The 24547-nt window shown below is 43.6% G+C and overlaps 1 protein-coding gene across 3 annotated transcripts in view; it reads left to right on the top strand.

Annotated features, from left to right (window-relative positions):
* tada1 (transcriptional adaptor 1) overlaps positions 1-17847 on the top strand; it is a 36948-nt gene extending 19101 nt beyond the window's left edge. For all 3 annotated transcript variants that reach the window (XM_067990717.1, XM_067990718.1, XM_067990720.1), the window contains 2 exons: positions 713-875; positions 16185-17847. In XM_067990717.1, the coding sequence (XP_067846818.1) occupies positions 713-875; positions 16185-16334 (313 nt within the window). In that variant the 3' untranslated portion in view covers positions 16335-17847. The remainder of the gene's footprint in view (positions 1-712; positions 876-16184) is intronic.
* The last annotated feature ends 6700 nt before the right edge of the window (positions 17848-24547 follow it).

The following is a 24547-nucleotide window of genomic DNA, read 5'->3' as shown; positions in this document are numbered from 1 at the left end:
AGCATTTAAACACTTCCCCTAATATCTCCCTCTTTGGTTTGGCATCCAATTTTTTTCTTTACACTTTGAAGCATCTTGGGACATGTTTCTACATTTGAAAGTACTATATAAGTGTACTTATATGTTGCTGTTATGCTGCTTCTGTTCTCAACTGACCAAGTGGAAGTACTGAGTTTTACCATGTGAGGGAGCTGAAGTAACAGAGTTCAAATGATGAAGTCGCTGAGTGACTTCTAGGTTCGTGATTATATTTACAGATGTAAATTTAACTGTTGAGTGCAGTAACTACTCCCAGCCACTTTCTGATGTCAGCACTCACCAATTGAACAAAGAAAGGAAGTCGATTGTTGTTTGATCCATCCCATGTCACACTCCAAGCGATCGGGTGTTTGTGTACTCGGCTGTGATTTTTCCCTACAAGCATTTTATCCACTGTGGCAGTGTCTGAGATGCTGGTTGGCCTCTTGTGCTATAGCTTTATGTAATTTAAACTGACTTGAAGTAATGATTGCTTTAATTAATATTCACTTGAATTTTCTGCAGAAAAACATTTTGAAACTCACAAAGAAGCAATCCTTTATATGACGCAGAGCATCATTATTTCAGTTGTTTATGTGGCAATATTTTGTGAAGCTTGCATCCTGTGTAGCAGTGGGAATATTTTTGTGCAAAGGAATATGGATTTTATTTACCATCTTTTCCTCTGACTTAGTCCTCCTACTGGAATACCCCTAGCTGCTGGACAGAATCCAAGTTCCCACATCTCATCTGATGATGCAGAGCAACAGGCAGCTCTTCTTCTGGCCTGTTCTGGTGAAGACATGCTAGCTTCCCTTCCACCTGTCAACATGTATGACCTTCTTGGAGCCCTACAGGTAATTTGTGTTGAATAAGCCTTGCTCTAGTTTTATGGACATGGTTTTCTCCTTGCATTAAGCAATAAATAACTCGCTGTGAGAAAATATACAGAGCGCACAGTGCATAAGTACATACTGTACTCTGTTACCATGTGACTTACTTTGGCTAGATTTGTCTGTTACCTGAGCTCTTACACTTATACAGTTGAACCTGAACACATTCATACTCCAACATTTGGATATTCTGCCACAGTTCAAAGATATTGCCATTTTCACTTCACAAGGGCTTGCCCATAATCTCTGTTTCTTAGTTTTCTGCAAGATGTGTTTGTTCCATGAACAAATTGAAGTGCCATTGTAGCATTTTCCATTTTTTTTTAATATCACAGGCAAATATTGTGGCATGGTTCATAAATTGGTCATAGTGGATTGTAACATAGACCTGGCTTAAATGTAAGTGTTAGCCTTTTAACGTTAAATGGCAAAGAAAGGGCCACTCTTACAGACTATCATCAAGCAAGCAACCTGGTAGCCAACTATCCATCTGCTGAAAGTTGGGAACTGGAACATTTTAAAGTCATTTTTGTGAAATACAGGGATCTCTTTTTATAGTCTTGTGATGCATCTATTATATATCAAATTGTTATGTGGGGTGCACGTTTTATTGAAAACTTTCTTGGTAAACTTGCCCTTATGAGCAAACCCATTGTGTTACCTGTAGTACCAGTTATGCCTCTAGGTGATGCTGTGATAAAAGTTTTCAATGTCTAGAAGCGTCGTCTTACATTTACCCTGGCATCCTACACAGCATGACTGATATGTACTGGTTGGGTCACAAGTAGTACTTCCTGCTATACAATGTAAAAAAAAGAAGCGAAATAGTGTCAGTTTAATTCTTCTGCACCTGCCGACACAGACCACACGAGCATTTCCCCCCCACATCTGTAATTCTGTGACCTTTGTTGGCTTTCGGTGTCTGAAGTGCCATTGTGGCTGCTTCACACGATGAAATAGTCACTCACCCTCAACTTGCTACGGTCCAATCCCCTTCCTCCCCACACTCACTACCACAATTATTTTGTCTTCAGATCTCTGATCTTAAGCAATTAGATTGTTTGAAATCTCTCTCTTACCCCTTCCCCCCAACCCCAGTGATTGTCTGCCCACAATCAGTGGCTTGATCCTTAGGTGCTCTTTTCTTAAAAAAACATTCTCTTAGCCATGCCTAACCAACTGTTCTGCTCCTAATCCACTCAGTGTGTAAACTGCATTCCTGTCGATTGTGCCTTTTTAATTCCCACAAGGCCTATACTGATGGAGACTCTGCACCACACACGAGCAAATACTAAACATGCACATGCCAAACCCACTGATGTGCAGCAAAATATCTGTACACCAGTCCCCCCCCCCTTAAAATAGAGACGACTCACTGTTCCTGGTACATTATAGTGCATTCCATTCTCCTGTGCAACATTAACAAGCGGCCCAGTACAGCAGTCCAATCTCCTTCCTCTCCCACCTCCCGCCTCCGTTGTCATACGTGTAACTTAGTAAGATCATAAAATAGTAACTCATTCACCACAACTGTTTTAAAAGAAGGCAATTAAACCATAATGAGAGGTGGAAAGGAGGATTCCCAGAAATTTCAAAAGATTGCTTTGGCAAGAGACCAGCAGGAACTATGTTGGTGGTCAACTAATTGTTACAGGAGCACATGCATATCTAGAAGCATTTTATCTGTGTCTCTTTCTTGCTCTAATTTACTCTCTTTCATGTGTGAATGCTCCCCTACCTAGTTTTCACTTCCTGGAATTCATTCGTTAACATTTATGAATCTTGTTGAATATAAACAAAGTATATTTTCTCTCATTTTCTGGTAATGAAAGATTGCTTGACTTTTTACCTCCAGACCTGGGTGTGAGTGTATTTTGGACTGATGTGATGAAAGTTGTCTTTCTGTTAGCTGTCAGAGTCCTACATAAAATTAATTGAATGCCAACTTATATGCCTATCAACCAGACTTGTATGAAATCAAGGATGCTGCTAATGGCCCCGAATGTGGTTTATGGGCACAAATAGAAGCTTCTCAGATATTTCAGCAGATGGTGTGACATGTGTCCTAAAGGTTAATGGACAAATCTAAGCAAATCGTTATTGAGAATAAAAATGACTAGCTATTTACCATTCTATGGTAAGGAACTGAGCCCATTAATTAGTAAGACCTGCAACTGGCTTCAGTGCCCCTGGATTGAGTGGGAAGGAAATTAGCTAGCATTGTCACTCTTGTTTGCTATTCGCTGAACCCACTGTTGAAAAGCGCTTGTGAACTTGGGTGAGGATATTATTGGAGTTGACTGATTTCATCCAGTAGCCTGCCTGCACACACTATGTAGACAAAAGTGTGAAGAATGATCATTTGGGCAAAGTTTTGATGGTTTTAGTGCTTATGGAATCATACTCCTGCATGAGTGACCAATTGGATCGATAACTGGAATGTAATAGATGTGTATGTGGATTTTCAGAAGGTGTTCATGAGTCTTGTTGGAAAAGTTCAGGCATGTGGTATGAGGAAATGCAGCCACATAGGTTGGAGATTGATAGATAGATAGGAAGCAAAGAGTTAGGTCGTTGCTTGGATTGGAGAAGAGTTGGAAGTGGTGTACCCCAGGGATCAGTTTGTTGGTCTGCTTTTGTTCTTGGTAAATACAGATGATTTGGACTTGGGTATAGGGAACACCATCTCAAAATTTACTGGTGACACAAAAGTAAAGGATTTGGCACACATTGAGAAGGACTGTTAATGACTTCAGCAAGACATAGATTAGCTGACCAGTTAGACAGGCAGCTGATGCACTTGAATGTGAATAAATGTGAGGTAATACATTTTGGGAAGGAAAAACAAGAAACTGAAGTATGTACACAATGGAAAGACATTTGAAGGGTGTGGCTAAACAGAGACTTTAGGGGTTCAAATATGTAATTCCCTGAAAGCGAGTGTAGGTAGATAAAGCCAATTTTTTAAAACAGCCAACTGCATTTTGGGTTTTATAATTAGGGGCATAGAGTGCAAGAGTAAACAAGTAATGATAAATTTGTACAAAACGTTGGTTAGGTCATATTTAATATACTGTGTGCAGTTTTGGGCATCCCATATAGAAAGGACGTTAAAGCCATAGGTTCACCAGGATGATGCCAGAAATGGGCAACTATAATTGTTAGATATGAAATAGTAGGATTTTTTTCCCACTGGAGTAGAGAAAGCTAAGAGGATAATTAATAGAGATTTTTAAAATTATGAAGGATTTTGGTAGAGCGAATAGAGAACGACTATTTACTCTGGCTGGGGAATCAGCAGCGAGAAGTCATAAGGACATAAGAAATCACTAATTTCTAATTTAGTTCACTAATTTAAAATTATCAGAGAGAGCTTAGGAGAAATTTCTTTACACAGATGGTTGTTGGAACAGAATATTTTGCCACAAGGGGTGTTTGAGGCAGACACCACTGCATCTTTGAAGGGAAAAATTGGGTAAATATTCAAAGCAGAGGGAGACGGAGGGCTTTGGGGAGAGAGCAGAGTAGTGGGATTAGCTTTGGATTGATCTAACAAAGATATGGCACAGACGTGATGGACCATAGAGCCGCCTTCTGTGCTGCAAACGTCAATGATTCTTTTGTGGTTCCATGTACCTGTGTCTTCAGAAAAGGAATGAAAAAGGTCAACTGTTCTGGGAAAGAACGGAATTGAGAGATGGAAGGTACACGATTGTACAAAAACGGGCAATATTGCAAATATATTTGGAGAGTTGCAGAAACAGAAATTCATTGCATAAATGTTGTCAATATACAAACAACAAATAGTCATAAAGTTGTCCAATTGAAATAATCAGTTAGGAAAATAATCCAGTAGCCTGTCATTTCCCCATGACGAGTCAGGAAAAAAACCTGATTGATGAGGTCAGGCCAGATTTCTTTCTTTTGAAAAAAAGTAATGGGGCAGAAATTGCTCGGAAAAGCTCACCAGCACTTACTGTTGTTAGTGGTGAAATGGACGAGCGAGTTCCGGTGTTCACACGAGCAGTGAAATGCAGAAATCCCGAACTTGCTCCTACTTGTTCGCTGGCGATATGACAGCTTTGAATTAAAGGTACATCACCGTCTGCAATCAGTGAAATCATTGAAAAAGTGCCAACTTGCTCATCTGTCCAGCTAACAAAGCTTATTGTTTTTATCACTTGAGGACAGGCAGAGCCTCTGTTTAACTTCTCATCTGATAAGACAGCACCTCTGACGGTGCAGCACTCCGCCAGTACAGCACTGAAATGTTGACCTAAATTATGCACTCACGTATCTGGAGTATGGCTTGAAACAATGACCTCTTGACTCAGATGAGAGTGCTACCACTGAGCTAAGGCTTTTGAAGATCTTTCTAATGACACTGAGGAACTTAAATTAATTAATATTAGTAAAGAAAAAGTACTGGAGAAATTAATGGGACTAAAAGCTGACAAATCCCCTGATGGCCTACATCCTAGGGTTCTAAAAGAGGTGGCTGCAGAGATAGTGGATGCATTGGTTATGATCTTCCAAAGTTCCCTAGATTCTAGAACGGTCCCAGTGGATTGGAAGGTAGCAAATGTAACACTGCTATTCAAGAAAGGAGGGAGAGAGAAAACAGGGAACTACATGCCAGTTAGCCTGACATCAGTCGTTGGGAAAATGCTAGAATTCAATTGTAAGGACACGGTAATGGGGCACCTAGAAAATCATAATCTGATTTATGCAGAGTCAACATGGTTTTATGAAAGGGGAATTGTGTTTGACAAATCTATTAGTTTTCTGAGGCTGTAACTAGCAGGGTAGATAAAGGTGAACCAGTGGATGTAGTATATTTGGATTTTCAAAAGGCATTCAATAAGGTCTCATGGGGTTGGGGGTAATATATTAGCATAGATAAAGGATTGGTTAATGGACAGCAAACAGAGAGTAGGAATAAAAGGATCATTTTCAGGTTGGCAGGCTGTTACTAGAGGGGTGCTGCAAGGACCAGTGCTTGGACCTCGATTGTTTACAATCTATATTAATGACTTAGATGCAGGGACCGAGTGTAATGTACCCAAGTTGCTGATGATCCAAAGCTAGCTGGGAAAGTAAGCTGTGAGGGAGACACAAATAGTTTGCAAAGGGATATAGACAAGTTTAGTGAGTGGGCAAGAATGTGGCAGATGGAGTACAATGTAGGTTATTCACTTTGGTAGGAATAATAGAAGAACAGAATATTTTTTAAATGGTGAGAAACTGTTAAATGTTGGTGTTCAGAGGGATTTGGGTGTTCTTGTACACGAAACACAAAAAGTTAACATGCAGGCACAGCAAGCAATTAGGAAGGCAAATGATATGTTGGTCTTTATTGCAAGGGGGTTTGAGTACAAGAGTAAGGAAGTCTTGCTACAATTGTACAGGGCTTTGGTGAGACCACACCCAGAGTACTGTGTACAGTTTTGGTCTCCTTATTTAAGGAAGGATCTACTTGCCTTGGAGGTGGTGCAACGAAGGTTAACTAGATTGATTCCTGGGATGAGAAGGTTGCCCTCTGAGGAGAGATTGGGTAGAATGGGCCTATACACTCGAGTTTAGAAGAATGAGAGGTGATCTCATTTAAACATACAAGATTCTGAGAGGCGGGGGTGGGGGGCAGAGCCCAGGCTTTTCACGGTGCTTTAGGAGCCAGCAGGCCATGGGAGGAGGATGGGGTGTGGGGGCAAATCGTTGCTAGAAACCTTTAATGGCTGGGCTTTGCAAATGGCTTCACTTTATGGTGCTGAAGGCAGTGAGGGTCAACACAGGAGCTTCAGGAACGTGCAAACTTGGAAGCAGTCCACCATGCTTACCGTTCAAGATACTGGCGTCACTGAATGATACGATTGCTGCAGGAGTTCCTCAAGGCAGTGTCCTAGGCCCAACCATCTTCAGCTGCTTCATCAATGACCTTCCCTCCATCATAAGGTCAGAAATGGGGATGTTCGCTGATGATTGCACAGCGTTCAGTTCCATTCGCAACCCTTCAGATAATGAAGCAGTCCGAGCCCGCATGCAGCAAGACCGGGACAACATCCATGCTTGGACTCATAAGTGGCAAGTAACATTTGCACCAGACAAGTGCCGGGCAATGACTATCTCCAACAAGAGAGAGTCTAACCACCTCCCCTTGGCATTCAACGGCATTACCATCGCCGCATCCCCCACCATCAACATCCTGGGGGTCACCATTGACCAGAAACTTAACTGGACCGGCCATATAAATACTGTGGTTACAAGAGCAGATCAGAGGCTGGATATTCTGCGGCGAGTGACTCACCTCCTGACTCCCCAAAGCTTTTCCACCATCTACAAGGCACAAGTCAGGAGTGTGATGGGATACTTCTCCACTTACATACCTGGATGAGTACAGCTCCAATACTCAAAGATCAGCACCATCCAGGACAAAGCAGCCCGCTTGATTGGCACCCCATCCACCACCCTAAACATTCACTCCCTTCACCACCGGCGCACTGTGGCTGCAGTATGTACCATCCACAGGATGCACTGCAGCAACTCGCCAAGGCTTCTTCGACAGCACTTCCCAAACCCGCGACCTCTATCACCTAGAAGGACAAGAGCAGCGGGTACATGGGAACAACACCACCTGCACATTCCCCTCCAAGTCTCACACCATCCCGACTTGGAAATATATCGCCGTTCCTTCATCGTCGTTGGGTCAAAATCCTAGAACTCCCTTCCTAACAGCACTGTGGGAGAACCTTCACCACACGGACTGCAGCGGTTCAAGAAGGCGGCTCACCACCACCTTCTCAAGTGCAATTAGGGATGGGCAATAAATGCTGGCCTTGCCAGCGACGCCGACATCCCATGAACAAATATAAAGAAAATTCCAGTTTCAACAAGTAGCTGTGTTGAGCTCCAAATGCAGCATTGCATTGTACAAGTTTCAAATCGCGACTGCACGAAGAGGTTGACTAAGTGTTTTGTCTGGTCTGTGCAACAGGAAGTTGTTGATGTGTTATGGAGGGGGTGGTCCATGAAAATGTAGGTGGAATTTTTCACCGCAACGATTAACAATTCTTAATGGCTGACTTCCTGACATACGAGATTTGGCATTAGAGATGATGCACTTGGAAGAACGAAGACATTTCTTGGCAATGCTGCTGCCTATGTGAAGAAATGGAGCCGGTAGAATTACAACACAGATCAGGATGGCCTGATCTATCTACACTTAACACACAGGCTGCAATACGAGAAAGCTGCTGTGCACATAACATCTGTTCCTTCTAGAGAAGTTTGCAATACCCATTGCTTTTCATTGAGCCAAAGTATCATCCCTGCCTCTGGTGTACAAGAATTCATGAAAACGATGGGTGAACTTTTTATAGATTGGTTCCAGAAGAACTTTGTGCCCTTGGTCCGAGCCCTTGGTCCGAATAACTGCTTGTATCACCTTGAATGCCTTTAGTTCTTAGATAAGAAAATTATACTTGTTTTTCTCCTAAAGAATACAAAATCAAGAATACAGCCTGTGCACGAGGGTGTAAGAGGATCTGTTGATCTGTACATCAGTACAACACGGCTACTGGACCAAAAGAGGAAATATTAGGAGCAGTGACCAAATGCTTGATGAAAGAAGTGGACTAAACTGCTGACCACCCAACTTCCCTTCCTGGCTCCCATGTTAACCCGCTCCTCAGGTACTGTCCCCCTCCTCTTCAAATCTGATATCATCACAACCTTCCTCAAAAAAACCCACTCTTGACCCCCTCTGTCCTTGCAAACTACTGCCCCACCTCCAACCTCGCACCAAGTCCCGTCCTCCCATCACCCCTGTGCTTGCTGACCTACATTGGCTCCTGGTCCGACAACGTCTCGATTTTAAAATTCTCATCCTTGTTTTCAAATCCCTCCTTGGTCTCGCCCCTCCCTATCTATGTAACCTCCTCCAGCCCTACAACCTGCCGAGATCTCTGCGTGCCTCCAATTCATTCCTCTTGGACATCCCCGATTTTGATTGCTCTACAATTGGCGGCTGTGCCTTCAGCTGCCTAGGCCTTAAGCTCTGGAGTTCCCTCCCTAAACCTCTTTGCCTCACTACCTCGCTCTCTTCCTCTTTACGACACTTCTTAAAACCTACCTCTTTGACCAACCATCTCTTTCGTCACCTGTCCTAATACCTCCTTATGTGGCTTGGTGTCGAAATTTTGTTTGGTAAAGCTCCTGTGAAGCGCCTTGGGGCGTTTTACTACATTAAAGGTGCTATATAAATGCAAGTTGGTTGTAGGTTTTAGGTGAGGGAGATGGAGGTGTTTTGGGATGAAATTCCAGAATGTAGAGCCTAAAGTGCAGAAAGCACAGCCTCCAATGGTGGGGCAAAAGGAGGGGGATGCACAAGAGGCCAGAATTGGAGGAACACAGAGTTGTGTGGGAGTTGGAAGGCTGGAAGATGTTAAAGAAAGGGAGGTGCGAGGCCATGAAAGGATTTTAACCAATAAGACAATTTTAAACCTGAGGCATTGAGGGACTGAGAGCAAGTGTAGGTCGGTAAGGACGGGTGATGAGAGGGACTGTGTGGGATAGGATATGGCCAACAGAGTTTTGCATGAGCTGAAGTTTACGGAGGGTGGAGGATGGTATTCTGGCCAGGAGAGCATTGGAAAAGTCGAGCCTGGAGGTGGTAAAGGCCTGAATGAGGGTCTCTGCATAGTGTAGTATGGTACAGCACAGGAGGAGGCCATTCGGCCCATCGTGCCTTTGCCAGCTCTTTGAAAGAGCTATCCAATTAGTCCCAACTCCCCTGTTCTTTCCCCATAGCCCTGTAAATTTTTTCCTTCAAGTATTTACCCAATTCCCTTTTGAAAGTTAGTATTGAATCTGCTTCCATCACCCTTTCAGGCAGTGCATTCCAGATCATCATAACCAGCTGCATTAAAAAAAAATCCTCATGTCGTCTCTGGTTCTTTTGCGAATTACTGTAAATCTGTGTCCTCTGGTTACTGACCCTTCTGACACTGGGAACAGTTTCTCCTTATTTACTCTATCTAAACCGTTCATGATTTTGAACACCTCTATCAAATCTCTCCTTAACCTTCTCTGATCTATGGAGAACCCCAGCTTCTCCAAACTCTCCATATACCTGAAGTCCTTCATCCCTGCTACCAATCTAGTAAATCTCTCTTTACCCCCTCTAAGGCCTTGACATCCTTCCTAAAGTGTGGTGCCCAGAATTGAACACAATGTTTCATCTGAGGCATAACCAGTGTTTTATAAAGGTTTGGCATAGCTCCCTTGCTTTTTTTACTCTATGCCTCAATTAATAAAGCCCAGGATCCCATATGCTTTTTTTAACAGCCTTCTCAACTTGTCCTGCCACCTTCAAAGATTTGTGTATGTACACCTCGAGGTCTCTGTTCCTGCACCCCTTAAAATTGTACCATTTAATTTATATTGGCTCTCCTCATTCTGCCTACCAAAATGTATCATTTCACACTTCTCCATCAAATTTCACCTGTCATGTGCCTGCCCATTTCATCATTCTATCTATGTCCTCCTGAGGTCTGTTACTATCTTCAACATTGTTTACTACATTTCCGAGTTTCATGTCATCTGCAAACTTTGAATGTATACCCAAGTTCAAATCATTAATATATATCAAAAAGAGCAGTAGTTCTATTACTGACCCCTGGACAACACCACTGTATACTTTCCTCCAGTCTGAAAAACAACCGTTCCCCACTATTTTCCCCTTTCTGTCCCTTAGCCAATTTTGTATCCATGCTGCCACTGTCCCTTTAATCCCATGGGCTTTAATTTTGCTAACCAGTCCATTTGGTGGTACTTTATCCAGTGCCTTTTGAAAGTCCATATACACAACATCCACCACACTTCCCTCATCAACCCTCTCCATTACTTCATCAAAGGACTCAAACAAGTTAGTCGAACATGATTTCCCTTTAACAAATCCGTGCAGTTTTTCATTTATTAGCCCATACTTTTAATGTGCCAGTTAATTTTGTCCCGAATTATTGTCTCTAAAAGTTTCCCCACCACCGATGTTCAGGTGACTGGCCTGCAATTGCTGGGTTTATCCCTCTCCCCTTTTTTGAACAGGGGTGTAACATTTGCAATCCTCGAGCCCTCTGGCAATGCCCACATATCTAAGGAGGATTGGAAGATTGTGGCCAGAGCCTCTGCAATTTCCACCCTTACTTCCCTCAGTAACCTAGGATGCATCCCATCTGGACCAGGTGACTTTTCTTCTTTGAGTACTGCCAATCTGTTAAGTATCCCCTTTATCCATTTTTATCCTATTCAATATCGTTACTACCTCCTCCTTTACTGCTACATTGGTAGCATCCTTTTCTCTAGTGAAGACCGATGCAAAGCATTCAATTAGTACCTCAGCCATACCCTCTGCCTCCAAAGATCATCTTTTTTGTCCCTAATCGGCCCCGCCCTTCCTTAGACTACCCTTTTACTATTTGTTAATAAAAGACTTTTGGGTTCCCTTTTATGTTTGCCGCTAATCTATTCCCATACTCTCTCTCTCTTTGCTCCTCTTATTTCCTTTTTTAGATCTCTCTGTATTTAGCTTGGTTCTCTACTGTATTGTGAATCTTACATTTATCATCAGCCTTTTTCTGTTTCATTTTAATATCTATGTCTTCAGTTATCCAGGGAGCTCTAGCTTTGAATGCCATTCCTTTCCCCCACATAGTACTGTGTCTACTGTGTACCCAAACCATCTCCTCCTTGAAGGCCTCCCATTGTTCAATTACTGTTTTGCCCACCATTCCACCTGGGCAAGGTCCCTTTTTAACTCACTGAAGTTAGCCCTCCTCCAGTTAAGTATTTTTACACTTGATTGTTCCTTGTCCTTTTCCATAACTATTCTAAACCTAATGATATTATGATCACTGTTCCCCAAATGCTTCCCCACTGAAACATGATCCACCTGTCCCACTTCATTCTCCAGAACTAGATCTAGCACTGCTTCCTTCCTCGTTGGACTTAAAACACTTTGATCAAGAAAGTTCTCTTGTACCCATTTCAGGAATTCCTCCCCCTCTTTGCCCTTTACACTGTTATTGTCCCAGTCTGTATTGGGATAATTGAAGTCCCCCATTATCACTACTCTATAGTTCTTGCATCTTTCTGTGATTTGCCTGAAATTTGCTCCTCTATCACCTTCCCACTATTTGGTGGCCTATTGTATACACCCAGTAGTGTACTATCTCCTCTTGTTCCTTAATTCTAACCAAATAGATTCTGTCTTTGCCCCCTCAACTACATCATCCCTTTCCACTGCTGTAATAGTTTCTTTGATCAGTACTGCCACCCCCCCCCCCCCCCCCCCCCCCGGCCCCACTTCCCTTTCCTATCTTTCCTGAATATATTGTAGCCAGGAATTTTAAATCCCCAATCCTCCCCTTCTTTGAGCCAGGTCTCTGTTATTGTCATTATATTATAGCGACTTGTGCCTGCAGATCACCAACCTTATTTACCACGCTACGTGTATTTACGCACATACACTCCAAACTCATCTTAGACGGCCTTGCATTTGTCCCTGTCTGATCCTTCCTATTACTGAACTATTCTTTACTCTAGTGCTATTTGTCTCTCCCAGTCTTCTGTGCACCTTGTTCCTCCTCTCTAATGTTTCATCTTGATGCCCACCCCTCTGCTAAATTAGTTTAAACCCTCCCCCACAGCACTGGTTAACCTCCCCATGAGGACATTGGTCCCAGCTCTGTTGAGGTGCAACCCATCCATCTTCAACAGATCCCTCCTGCCCCAGATCTGGTCCCACTGACCAAGGAATCTGAAGCCTTGCCTCCTGCACCATTTCTCCAGCCATGCATTAACCTATTATTCCCATACTCACTATTGCGTGGCACTGGGAGTAATTCAGAGATTACTATCTTTGAGGTCCTGCTTTTTAACTTCCTCCCTAGCTTCTGAAACTCTGAGTGGAGGTGGGGGATATTTATGGAGGTGGAAGTATGTGGTTGCTGTGATGGAGAGGCTATGAGGTCGGAAGATCAGCTCGGGGTTGATTACGTTGCCAAGTTTGGGGAAACTGGTTCACTGGTGAAATAGTGGTCAGAGAGGGGAATGGAATTGGTGCCTAGAGGAAAGAGTCTGGCGGGGTCCGAAGATGATAGCTTTAGTCTTCCCAATGTTTAACTGGAAGAAATTGTGGCTCACCCAAATCTGGATTTGGACCGGTGGTCTGACAGCAGAGGCAGACTCAAACATTTCTGTGCCTGAGTCCGTTACTGATTGATATATTGAAACAATTGATTGTTGATGTAATAACATCAAAGCTTCTACCATTGAGAAATGCTGGGAGAAGGGACTTGAAGCAGCATTTGCCAATGACAATGCAGTAGCAAAAAACAGTAAAACTGATTCATACTTAGCAGTAACTGCTCCATCTCAGGCAATTAATGGAATGAATTAAGTAAAGGGGGGAGTCATCACAAGCTGACTTCATATTTAGGTGGAATGCCCCACCAGCAAGATGCTGACAGCTGAAGAGATAGGGTTCAAGACTGAAGTCAAACAACTCTGAAGGTCAAGATGACGACAGCTGCGGGTTATAGGCAGTGAAGTGTATTCTGTATTTGAACTTTGGAAGGGGCTAGATAGACCTAAATGGTCTTTTCAGCTCTTGTATATTCCTGTGTTTCTGCAATGGGGATGGGTCTGCTGCTGTGCCAGAGGCCTCCTATAATGCAAGCTGCTGAGCATTCTGAAACATTGCTAGCCCATGGATCCGATGAGACATTTATGTGGGTTGAGAGAACGGAAGCAACCATGAGCTGTATGATTCATGTCTGAGTACTTATAAACAATGCAGATAATTTGATGAACAATACATTAACTGAAGTTCAAATGTAGTGCTCTGAACTGTTGCCCAGAGGGGGCAGGAAGAGGAAGAGCAACTCCTCCATAAGTTCCAGGAAGTGGGGGCAGACAAATATTTTGTTTTATTTACATCATTTGCAGACAAGGCTGGACTGGCTATGTGAGAAATCAGTAGATTTCCCGAGTGCCAAAGAATGGTTCCACAGAGCTGTATAATTGGTGCTACCCCTCCCTTTTCTGCAAGAATTGCTCCCCTTTCAGGTGAATCGGGACGCTCCTGTTTGCAGGCCGATTGTACAATTACATTGCTCGATTTCCGAATGCAGCTCATTAATTTCCTCCTAGAAATGCACACGCAAAGCAAGTTGGCATCACTAAAAGATTGTCAGTTCACTGGCAGTGAAAGACCTATTGAGCGATAATCATTTGCAAAAAGCTATTCACACTCTTATGTCCAGTCACGATTTGCTTACCAAGAACAGTGGTTTGATTTCGGGGCTGTTTCTGGTCTTATCAGCAATACCAAGAGCAGTCTTCAAACCTTTGTAACAATGAATCGTGGAGAGTTGTAGAAACAGAAATCCAAGATTTTGTACACAAAATTTCCGACGTTGAAGTTCATGCTCCAGCGAGGAGCAAAAATGAAAGTGATTTTTCAATGAGCTTGTTGTTGATGCACCAGTTACAGACGAGTTTGGGTGACTAAAACTTGACGAGTTGACCTGCTTGTAATGTAATTGAATGATTGCTGCTCTGATCGTTCGCTGTCTATCGACAGGGAACTGGGTCTCTTAATCTGAAACAATCTGCTAAGAAATGAAGAGACAGTAGTGGAGTCTGAGGTCTGAGAGCTGTGTAACTTACAGCCTCGATTCTTCTCTGATTGCTCAGGGGCAATGCACCTTCAAAGAAATGAATGCTGCAGCTCACACAAATATATATTGAAGATCTTGCCTTCAAAACATGGAAAACGGACCATGAACAGGAGGATGATACAGAAGAAACCAAAATTGATGCTTCATTCTCGTGATTGATTGATTTATGGGTTTATCAAACCACTCAGGCTTGTCAATCATCTCTCAGGATTTCCGAACATATTGGTTTGGTATTCTATTTTGTGTTGGATTGCTGTAACAAGCGTTGTTCCAGAACGCACCATCAGCTTTGTCGATATTATAAAGAACAAACTAAGGTTGACCGTGTCAGATAAACTGCGATCAAATCTTTTGGTTCTGTCTTGTGAAAGTGATATTTCAGAATCAATTGCAAATAATAAGATTATGTTGAGTTTTGCATTGACCAGTCCAATGAGAAAGAAACTGCTGATTGGCTGATCGGGATGGATCTTCTTTATCTCGAGGGCTGGAATACAAAGGGGAGGAAGTTATGCTTCAGTTGTATAGAGCCTTGGTCAGACCCCATCTGGAGTACTGCATTTAGTTTTGGGCACTGTACCTCAGGAAGGATATATTGGCTCTGGAGAAGATGCAGTGCAGATTCACCAGAATGATACCGGATCTTAGAGATTTAAATTATGAGGACAGGTTGCATAAAGTTGGTTTGTATTCCCTTGAGTATAGGATATTGAGGGATGATCTGATTGAGGTGTTTAAAATGTTAAAAGGATCTTATAGGGTAGATATAGATTTTTCCCTGGTGGGGGAATTAAGAACAAGGTGACATAATAGAATTTGAGAATTCAAGAGTGAAATCAGGAAGCACATTTTCACAGTAAGGGTAGTAGAAATTTGGAACTTTTTTATTCCCCCTCTCTCCAAAAGGCTGTGGATGCTAGGGGTCAATGGAAGCTTTCGAGACAGATAGATTTTTGTTAAGTAAGGGTATCGTGACATATGGATCAAAGGCTGATAAATGGAGTTGAGATACAGATCAGCCATGATCTAATTGAATGGTGGAGCAAACCAGAGGGGCTGAATGGCTGACTCCTGTTCCTATAATCTGTTTTTGCCATTTTTAGTAACACAAAAGCTTAACATAATTGTCTTAAGCATCCGGTTATATCTACATTAATTTTGTTCTATAGACACTGGTGGGCTCAGAGGAGGTGAACTCTTCCAAGACCTTGAGGGGGACTTTCCTTGGCTCTTGAACATTGTTGTATTGAGGGACAGATTTATGTGTAAGTTTAACTATACTGGACATGGCATTAAGAGGAGCTCCAGATAATTGCAAACAGGTGCTGTGACTACTGGTTCAATGAATCAGCAGCTTTAAGTTCTTTTTGGCTTTTAACAGTAGCAAAATTGAAAGATTTTTGAAATCCACTTAGGCACAACTGGGGAAATAAGCAGAGGTTGAAACTATCAATAGTCTGTTCTCCTAAATTTGAAATAATTCTAATATATCTGTCACCTACTTTTGTACTTATTTACTGCTTGTTTTTCTTTGTAGGTACACAGGGAAGTGATACCAGCACACACAGTCTACGCCTTGAATATAGAAAGGATATTGGCAAGACTCTGGCATCCCAGCCATGAGGAGTTAGAGCAGGATAAGATCCATCGTCAGAGACTGGCAGTCAAGGAGGGACTTGTTTGTTGACTGATTCAGGCTAATTGCTGGAGCTCAGAAGATGCTGTATCCACTACTAATCAAGGAGATAATCACTGGGCTAAACCAGATACCACCTCAATCATCATTTTGAGTCTCTACCATCACAGGGTAGCGTCTATTATCGTGATATTTGACAGTATGTCTTAAGTGTAAGCTGAAACAATGGAAGTTGGTATTTAACTTCAGTCTGACAGTTTTGATAAAATATGCATCATAAATCTCTTAGAAATGAGTTTGTACCTCATCCATTAAGGAATCTACATTGGTAATATGTACCTACAAATGTCAGTTTGGCAGCTGAAGCATCCACACATTTGCCTCAACATGCTCCGCCTTGAAGTTGCCCAGTGCGATATTAATAAGAACATAAGACATAGGAGCAGGAGTAGGCCATACGGCCCCTTGAGCCTGCTCTGCCATTTACTAAGATCATGGCTGATCTTCGACCTCAACTTCACTTTCCTGCCCTATCCCCATATCTGTTGACTTCCTTAGAGTCCAAAAATCCATCGATCTCAGTCTTGAATATACTCAATGACTCGGCATCCACAGCCCTCTGGGATAGAGAATTCCAAAGATTCACAACCCTCTGAGTGAAGAAATTCCTCCTCATCTCAGTCCTAAATGTCTGACCCCTTATCCTGAGACTATATCCCCTAGGTCTAGACCCTCCAGCCATCATCTAAGCATCTAGTCTGTCAAGCCCTCTTAGAATCTTATGTTTCATTCTTCTAAACTCTAGACAGTATAGGCCCATTCTACTCCATCTTTTCTCACAGGACAAACCTCTCATCCCAGGAATTAATCTAGTGAACCTTTGTTACATTGCCTCTAAGGCAAATATATCCTTTCTTGGGTAAGGAGACCAAAACTGCACACAGTACTCCAGGTGTGGTCTCACCAAAGCCTTATACAATTGCAGCAAGACTTCCTTACTCTTGTACTCCAATGCCCTTGCAATAAAGGCCAAATGTTCAATGTGTTCATTTGAAATTTTTTGAAATTCTGCTATTTAGGTGAGGTATCCAGGGCATAATTTGAAAGCCTTTTTTGTTTAATATACTGATAAGACAAAAGGTAACTTTGCTAGTTACTTTCAAATCTCTCTCCCTTTGCTAGTTCCTCAAACATTTGAACTGGATATAAATATCTTTATAAATGAGCAAAATGGTCAAAGGCTTATATGGTTGAAGGTGCAAGATTACCAATGCAGTGTAATAACACCATGGAATAATTTTATTTTTGTACAATAAGAAATTGACAACAATTGACCTGTACAGTGCAGGTGTGTCTTTTTTTACATTTTTTTGTTACGTTTTGAATTGTGTATTTATAATTTTATTTTGTAGTTCATGTGGGGAAAATGCAAGTGTCAATTCATTAAAATGTAAATGTAACAAAACCAGGTGATGCTGAAAAGCTTCCAAACATTAATCTCTGAATTTGGAATGCACAACCATAAAATAATTTCTTTAAAAACTAACGAAAAATTTGTCTATAATTCTTTACCAAGATGTAAGGTAGGGAGGTACAACATAAGTGTGCAAAGCCTGTATCCTCCACTCTTGAATCAACATGATACTTGTTTCTTTCTGAATGCAATCTTGTTTTATAATTTGTAACACTTAAGTACAAAGAAGTTGGTCACGAAATTAGTTTATAACTGTCTCCAGACTCTGTCCCAAAATGTACCTTTTTCTACCCTGCTGATTCATTTCCTGATTTAAGAACTTGAAGTTGAATCATTTCTTTGAATACAAGGCACCTGGAGTAAGGCAGCAGAGTCCTCTGGCCAGAGCCAGGACATGTATCTTCTAATCTGTGTCTCACCTATGTAACCTGAATTCCCTCTGAGGCTATTTGCATGCGCATTTTGGCTGCTTCTCTGGACCTGAGCTCATTACTTCTATCTCCCTTTTTTATCCCCCCCTCTTTTGGCCCGTCTTGGGTCCTTCTCTCCTGACTCCTCCCCTTCTTGTCGCCTGCAGTCATGCCACCTTTCTTTTTTGCCTTCCCTAATTCCTAACCCAACCCATCACTACTCCTCGGCCTTCCTACTCTTCTGCTGCCATTCCAGGCTTGAACCCTCCATGGATAAGACCCTCTTTGCCTTCTCCAAAGGGCCCAACGAGGCACTGTTGCTATCTCCTTATGTGCATCAACCCCAACTGCCCAATCCTCTCTCGCTGCCCTCCTGCCCAGTGCGCCCCCTGGAGGCTAACCTCACCAACCTCATTGCCTTCCCGCTCACTCCACCCACCACTGCTGCCTTGAATTCTTCGAGCAGACCAACAATCGCTGCCCCCCCGCCCGCCAGCATCTCCCTCCAGCATATCTGTTCACTTGCAAACAAGGACCATGCTATCCATGACCTTATTGTGGATGACTGCATTGACATCCTGGCTGTGACCTCAGTGTGTCCCTCATCACTCACATCCCCTAGCCTCTTGCACTGCCCTGAGGAACTCCTGCAGCAATGCCCTGGGGCTGAGATGATTGGCCTCCAACGACCACTACCATCTTCCTTTGTGTTAGGAATGACTCCAGCCACTGGAGAGTTTTCCCCCTGATTCCCATTGACTTCAATTTTACTAGGGCTCATTGGTGCCACACTCGGTCAAATGCTGCCTTGATGTCAAGGGCAGTCACTCTCACCTCACCTCTGGAATTCAGCTCTTTTGTCCATGTTTGGACCAAGGCTGGAACGAGGTCTGGAGCTGAGTGGTCCTGGCGGAACCCAAACTGAGCATCGGTGAGCAGGTTATTGGTGAGTAAGTGCCGCTTGATAGCACTGTCAACGACACCTTCCATCACTTTGCTGATGATTGGGAGTAGACTGATGGGGCGGTAATTGGACGGATTGGATTTGTCCTGCTTTTTGTGGACAGGACATACCTGTGCAATTTTCCACATTGTCGGGTAGATGCCAGTGTTGTAGCTGTACTGGAACAGCTTGGCTTGAGGCGCAGCTAGTTCTGGAGCACAAGTCTTCAGCACTACAGCTGGGATGATGTCAGGGCCCATAGCCTTTGCTGTATCCAGTGCACTCAGCCGTTTCTTGATATCACGTGGAGTGAATCGAATTGGCCGAAGACTGGCTTCCGTGATGGTGGGGATATCGGGAGGAGGCTGAGATGGATCATCCACTCGGCACTTCTGGCTGAAGATGGTTGCAAACGCTTTAGCCTTGTCTTTTGCACTCACGTGCTGGACTCCGCCATCATTGAGAATGGGGATGTTTGCAGAGCCTCCTCCTCCCGTTAATTGTCCACCACCATTCACGACTGGATGTGGCAGGACTGCAGAGCTTTGATCTGATCCGTTGGTTGTGGAATCGCTTAGCTCTGTCTATAGCATGTTGCTTCCGCTGTTTAGCATGCATGTAGTCCTGAATTGTAGCTTCACCAGGTTGGCACCTCATTTTTAGGTACGCCTGGTGCTGCTCCTGGCATGCTCTTCTACACTCCTCATTGAACCAGGGTTGATCCCCTGGCTTGTTGGTAATGGTAGAGTGAGGAATATGCCGGGCCATGAGGTTACAGATTGTGCTGGAATACAATTCTGCTGCTGCTGATGGCCCACAGCACCTCATGGATGCCCAGTTTTGAGCTGCTAGATCTGTTCTGAATCTATCCCATTTAGCACGGTGGTAGTGCCACACAACACGTTGGATGGTGTCCTCAGTGCGAGGACGGGACTTCATCTCCACGAGGACTGTGCGGTGCTCACTCCTACCAATACTGTCATGGACAGATGCATTTGCGACAGGTAGATTGGTGAGGACGAGGTCAAGTAAGTTTTTCCCTCGTGTTGGTTCGCTCACCACCTGCCGCAGGCCCAGTCTAGCAGCTATGTCCTTCAGGACTCGGCCAGCTCGGTCAGTAGTGGTGCTACCGAGCCACTCTTGGTGATGGACATTGAAGTCCCCCACCCAGAGTACATTTTGTGCCCTTGCTACCCTCAGTGCTTCCTCCAAGTGGTGCTCAACATGGAGGAGGACTGATTCATCAGCTGAGGGAGGACGGTCGGTGGTAATCAGCAGGAGGTTTCCTTGCCATGCGCTTTCTAAATCCCTATCACCTACCTTTGGCCCTCCATTTGCCACAATACTAAATGTCTGTTGACAGTATGGCCTACCATTTATGTCAGAGGCAGCTCGTGTGACCAATCCAGCTCCCATGCTTAATTAAAAACCTGGAATGTCAGTTTAATTTTCCTTGTTCAGGTGCGCGCACAGTTTGTTAATGCCCTTTCAGCTAAAGTTTCTTCTACCTTCTTTATAATTCATCATATTCATTCAGTTTTATGCTGAACTTAGTCATGATGTCACAAGATTTCTTAAAGGGAAGTTGTTCTTTATATAAATTTTCCCAGCAAAAATGTGACCCTGTGCTGGACCACTCCACAGGTGTGTGGAAGATGTTCATCAGAAAAGAAAACTCTACAAGTGTGATCTGGAATGCGCTGCCTGAAAGGGTGGTGGAAGCTGATACAACAGTAACTTTCAAAAGGAAATTAGATATATAGAATCATAGACAGTTATGGCACAGAAGGAGGCCATTCGGCCCATCGTGTTCGTGCCGGCCGCAAAAGAACTATCCAACTTAATCCAACCTTCCAGAACTTGGTCCGTAGCCCTGTAGATTACGGCACTTCAAATGCACATCCAAGTACTTTGTAAACGAGTTGAGGGTTTCTGCCTCTACCATCCTTTCAGGCAGTGAGTTCCAGACCCACACCACCCTCTGGGTGAAAAAATTTCTCCTCAGTTCCCCTCTAATCCTTCTACCAATTACTTTAAATCCATGCCCCCCTGGTCACTGTCCCTACTGCTAAGGGAAATAAGAAATAGGAGCAGGAGTAGGCCATACGGCCCCTCGAGCCTGCTCCACCATTCAATCAGATCATGGCTGATCTTCGACCTCACCTCCACTTTCCCGCCCGATCCCCATATCTCTTGATTCCCCTCGAGTCCAAAAATCTATCGATCTCAGCCTTGAATACATTCAATGATCAGACCTCTGGGGTGGAGAATTCCAAAGGTTCGCAACCTCCTGCGTGAAGAAATTCCTCCTCATCTCAGTCTTGAATGGCCGACCCCTTATCCTGTGACTATGCCCCCTACTTCCAGACTCTCGAGCCAGTGGAAACAATCTCTCAGCATCGACAATCTCAATCTCTCCAATCTGGCCAATTACCGCCCCATCAGTCCACTCTCAATCATCAGCAAAGTGATGGAAGGTGTCGTCGACAGTGCTATCAAGCGGCACTTACTGACCAATAACCTGCTCACCGATGCTCAGTTTGGGTTCCGCCAGGACCACTCGGCTCCAGACCTCATTACAGCCTTGGTCCAAACATGGACAAAAGAGCTGAATTCCAAAGGTGAGGTAAGAGTGACTGCCCTTGACATCAAGGCAGCATTTGACCGAGTGTGGCACCAAGGAGCCCTAGTAAAATTGAAGTCAATGGGAATCGGGGAAAACTCTCCAGTGGCTGGAGTCATACCTAGCACAAAGGAAGATGGTAGTGGTTGTTGGAGGCCAATCATCTCAGCCCCAGGACATTGTTGCAGGAGTTCATCAACGCAGTGTCCTAGGCCCAACCATCTTCAGCTGCTTCATCAATGACCTTCCCTCCATCATAAGGTCAGAAATGGGGATGTTTGCTGATGATTGCACAGTGTTCAGTTCCATTCGCAACCCCTCAGATAATGAAGCAGTCCAAGCCCGCATGCAGCAAGACCGGGACAACATCCAGGCTTGGGCTCATAAGTGGCAAGTAACATTCGCGCCAGGTAAGTGCCAGGCAATGACCATCTCCAACAAGAGAGAGTGTAAGCACCTCCCCTTGACATTCAACGGCATTACCATCGCCGAATCCCCCACCATCAACATCCTGGGGGTCACCATTGACCAGAAACTTAACTGGACCAGCCATATAAATACTGTGGCTACAAGAGCAGGTCAGAGGCTGGGTATTCTGCAGCGAGTGACTCACCTCCTGACTCCCCAAAGCCTTTCCACCATCTACAAGGCACAAGTCAGGAGTGTGATGGAATGCTCTCCACTTGCTTGGATGAGTGCAGCTCCAACAACACTCAAGAAGCTTGACACCATCCAAGATAAAGCCGCCCGCTTGATTGGCACCCCATCCACCACCCTAAACATTCACTCCCTTCACCACCGGCGCACAGTGGCTGCAGTGTGTATCATCCACAGGATGCGCTGCAGCAACTCGCCAAGGCTTCTTCGACAGCACCTCCCAAACCCGCGACCTCTACCACCTAGAAGAACAAGAGCAGCAGGCACATGGGTACAACACCACCTGCACGTTCCCCTCCAAGTCACACACCATCCCGACTTGGAAATATATTGCCGTTCCTTCATCATCACTGGGTCAAAATCCTGGAACTCCCTAACAGTACTGTGGGAGAACCGTCACCACACGGACTGCAGCGGTTCAAGAAGGCGGCTCACCACCACCTTCTCGAGGGCAATTAGGGATGGGCAATAAATGCCAGCGACGCCCACATCCCATGAACGAATAAAAAAAAAACACTGTCAAGCCCCCTCATAATTTTACATGTTTCAATGAGATGACCTCATTCTTCTAAACTCCAGAGAGTTTAGGCCCATTCTACTCAACCTCGCTTCATAGGACAATCCTCCCATCCCAGGAATTAATCTAGTGAACCTTTGTTGCACCTCCTCCAAGGCAAGCATAACCTTCCTTAGATAAGGAGATCAAAACTGAATGCAGTACTCCAGGTGAGGTCTCACTAAAGCTCTGTACAACTGTAGTAAGACCTCCTTACTCTTGTACTCCAACCCCTTTGCAATAAAGGCCAACATGCCATTTGCTTTCCTAATTTTCCTGTACCTGCATACTAACTTTTTCTGTTTCTTGTACGAGGACACCCAAGTCTTAGGAAATTGGTCCTCCCTATCCATTCTATCTGGACCAGTCATAATTTTATATACCTCAATTAAATCTCTCCTCAGCCTCCTTTGTTCCAAAGAAAACAACCCCAGCCTATCCAATCTTTTCCCATAGCTAAAATTCTCCAGCCCTGGCAACATCCTTGTAAATCTCCTCTGTTCCTTCTCCAGTGCAATCACATCTTTCCTGTAATGTGGTGACCAGAACTGTACGCAGTACTCAAGCTGTGTCCTAACCAATGTTTTATACAGCTCTAGCATAACCTCCCTGCCCTTATATTCTATGCCTCGGCCAATAAAGGAAAGTATCCCGTATGCCTTTTTAACCACCTTATCTACCTGAACTGCTACCTTCAGGGATCTGTGGACATGTACTCCAAAATTCCTTTGTTCCTCTACACCTCTCAATATCCTCCCATTTATTGTGTACTCCCTTCCCCAATTGAGAACTTTTATTCCTTTCTTTTTCCTTTTCCATAACTATGCTAAATCTAACTGAATTATTATCACAACAGCAAAATGCTGTCCCACTGATACTCCTTCCACCTGTCCACTCCATTCCCTAAAACTATATATATACTTGAAAAGGAAAAAATTGCAGGGCTATGGAGAAAGAGCAGGGGAGTGGGACTAATTGGACAGCTCTTTCAAAGAGCCAGCACAGGCACAATGGACCAAATGGCCTCCTTCTGTGCTGTAATTCAATGGTACTGCATCATCTTTTCTTTCTTGTTACTCTTTGATGCTGCATGTTAACGTTTCCACTTCACTCTGTCACAGCATCCTGAGACTTTGCTTCATACTAAAACTGCCATAAATAATTTAACCACAATTTGATAAGATTTGTGGCAGATTTTTTGGGATTGCCCTGAATGGTTAATAGAATTTGTGAAAACCCTTTTGTCATCGATCTTTCTATTTAGCCAAATTAACAACAACAAAAACTCATCAACTGCCAGAGAATCGTAGAATGTAAATGAGATCCAAAGTGTTGCAGCAAAGGATCCTTTAAAAAAAATATACATTTTCCTTTTTTTAAATGTTCAAATCGTATTGAATTTCTCCTTTCAGGTCCTAGATGTTTGTGACATTTTGTGATGGAAGTGAAAGATGTTAAGAACTACAATTTGTTGAAAGTATAGGTCTGAGTTGGTGAGAGTTAAGTGGGGAATTTAATTCATAGCCAGAGTTAATTTCTCTTTAACCTCGTTCAGCTAACTGTAAGAGAAAAGCTGTGTGTACAACTTGGCCTCAGGCCAT

The sequence above is a fragment of the Heptranchias perlo genome, chromosome 9, assembly GCF_035084215.1.
Source record: "Heptranchias perlo isolate sHepPer1 chromosome 9, sHepPer1.hap1, whole genome shotgun sequence".
NCBI lineage: Eukaryota > Metazoa > Chordata > Chondrichthyes > Hexanchiformes > Hexanchidae > Heptranchias > Heptranchias perlo.
This window is presented reverse-complemented; position numbering and strand designations above follow the sequence as displayed.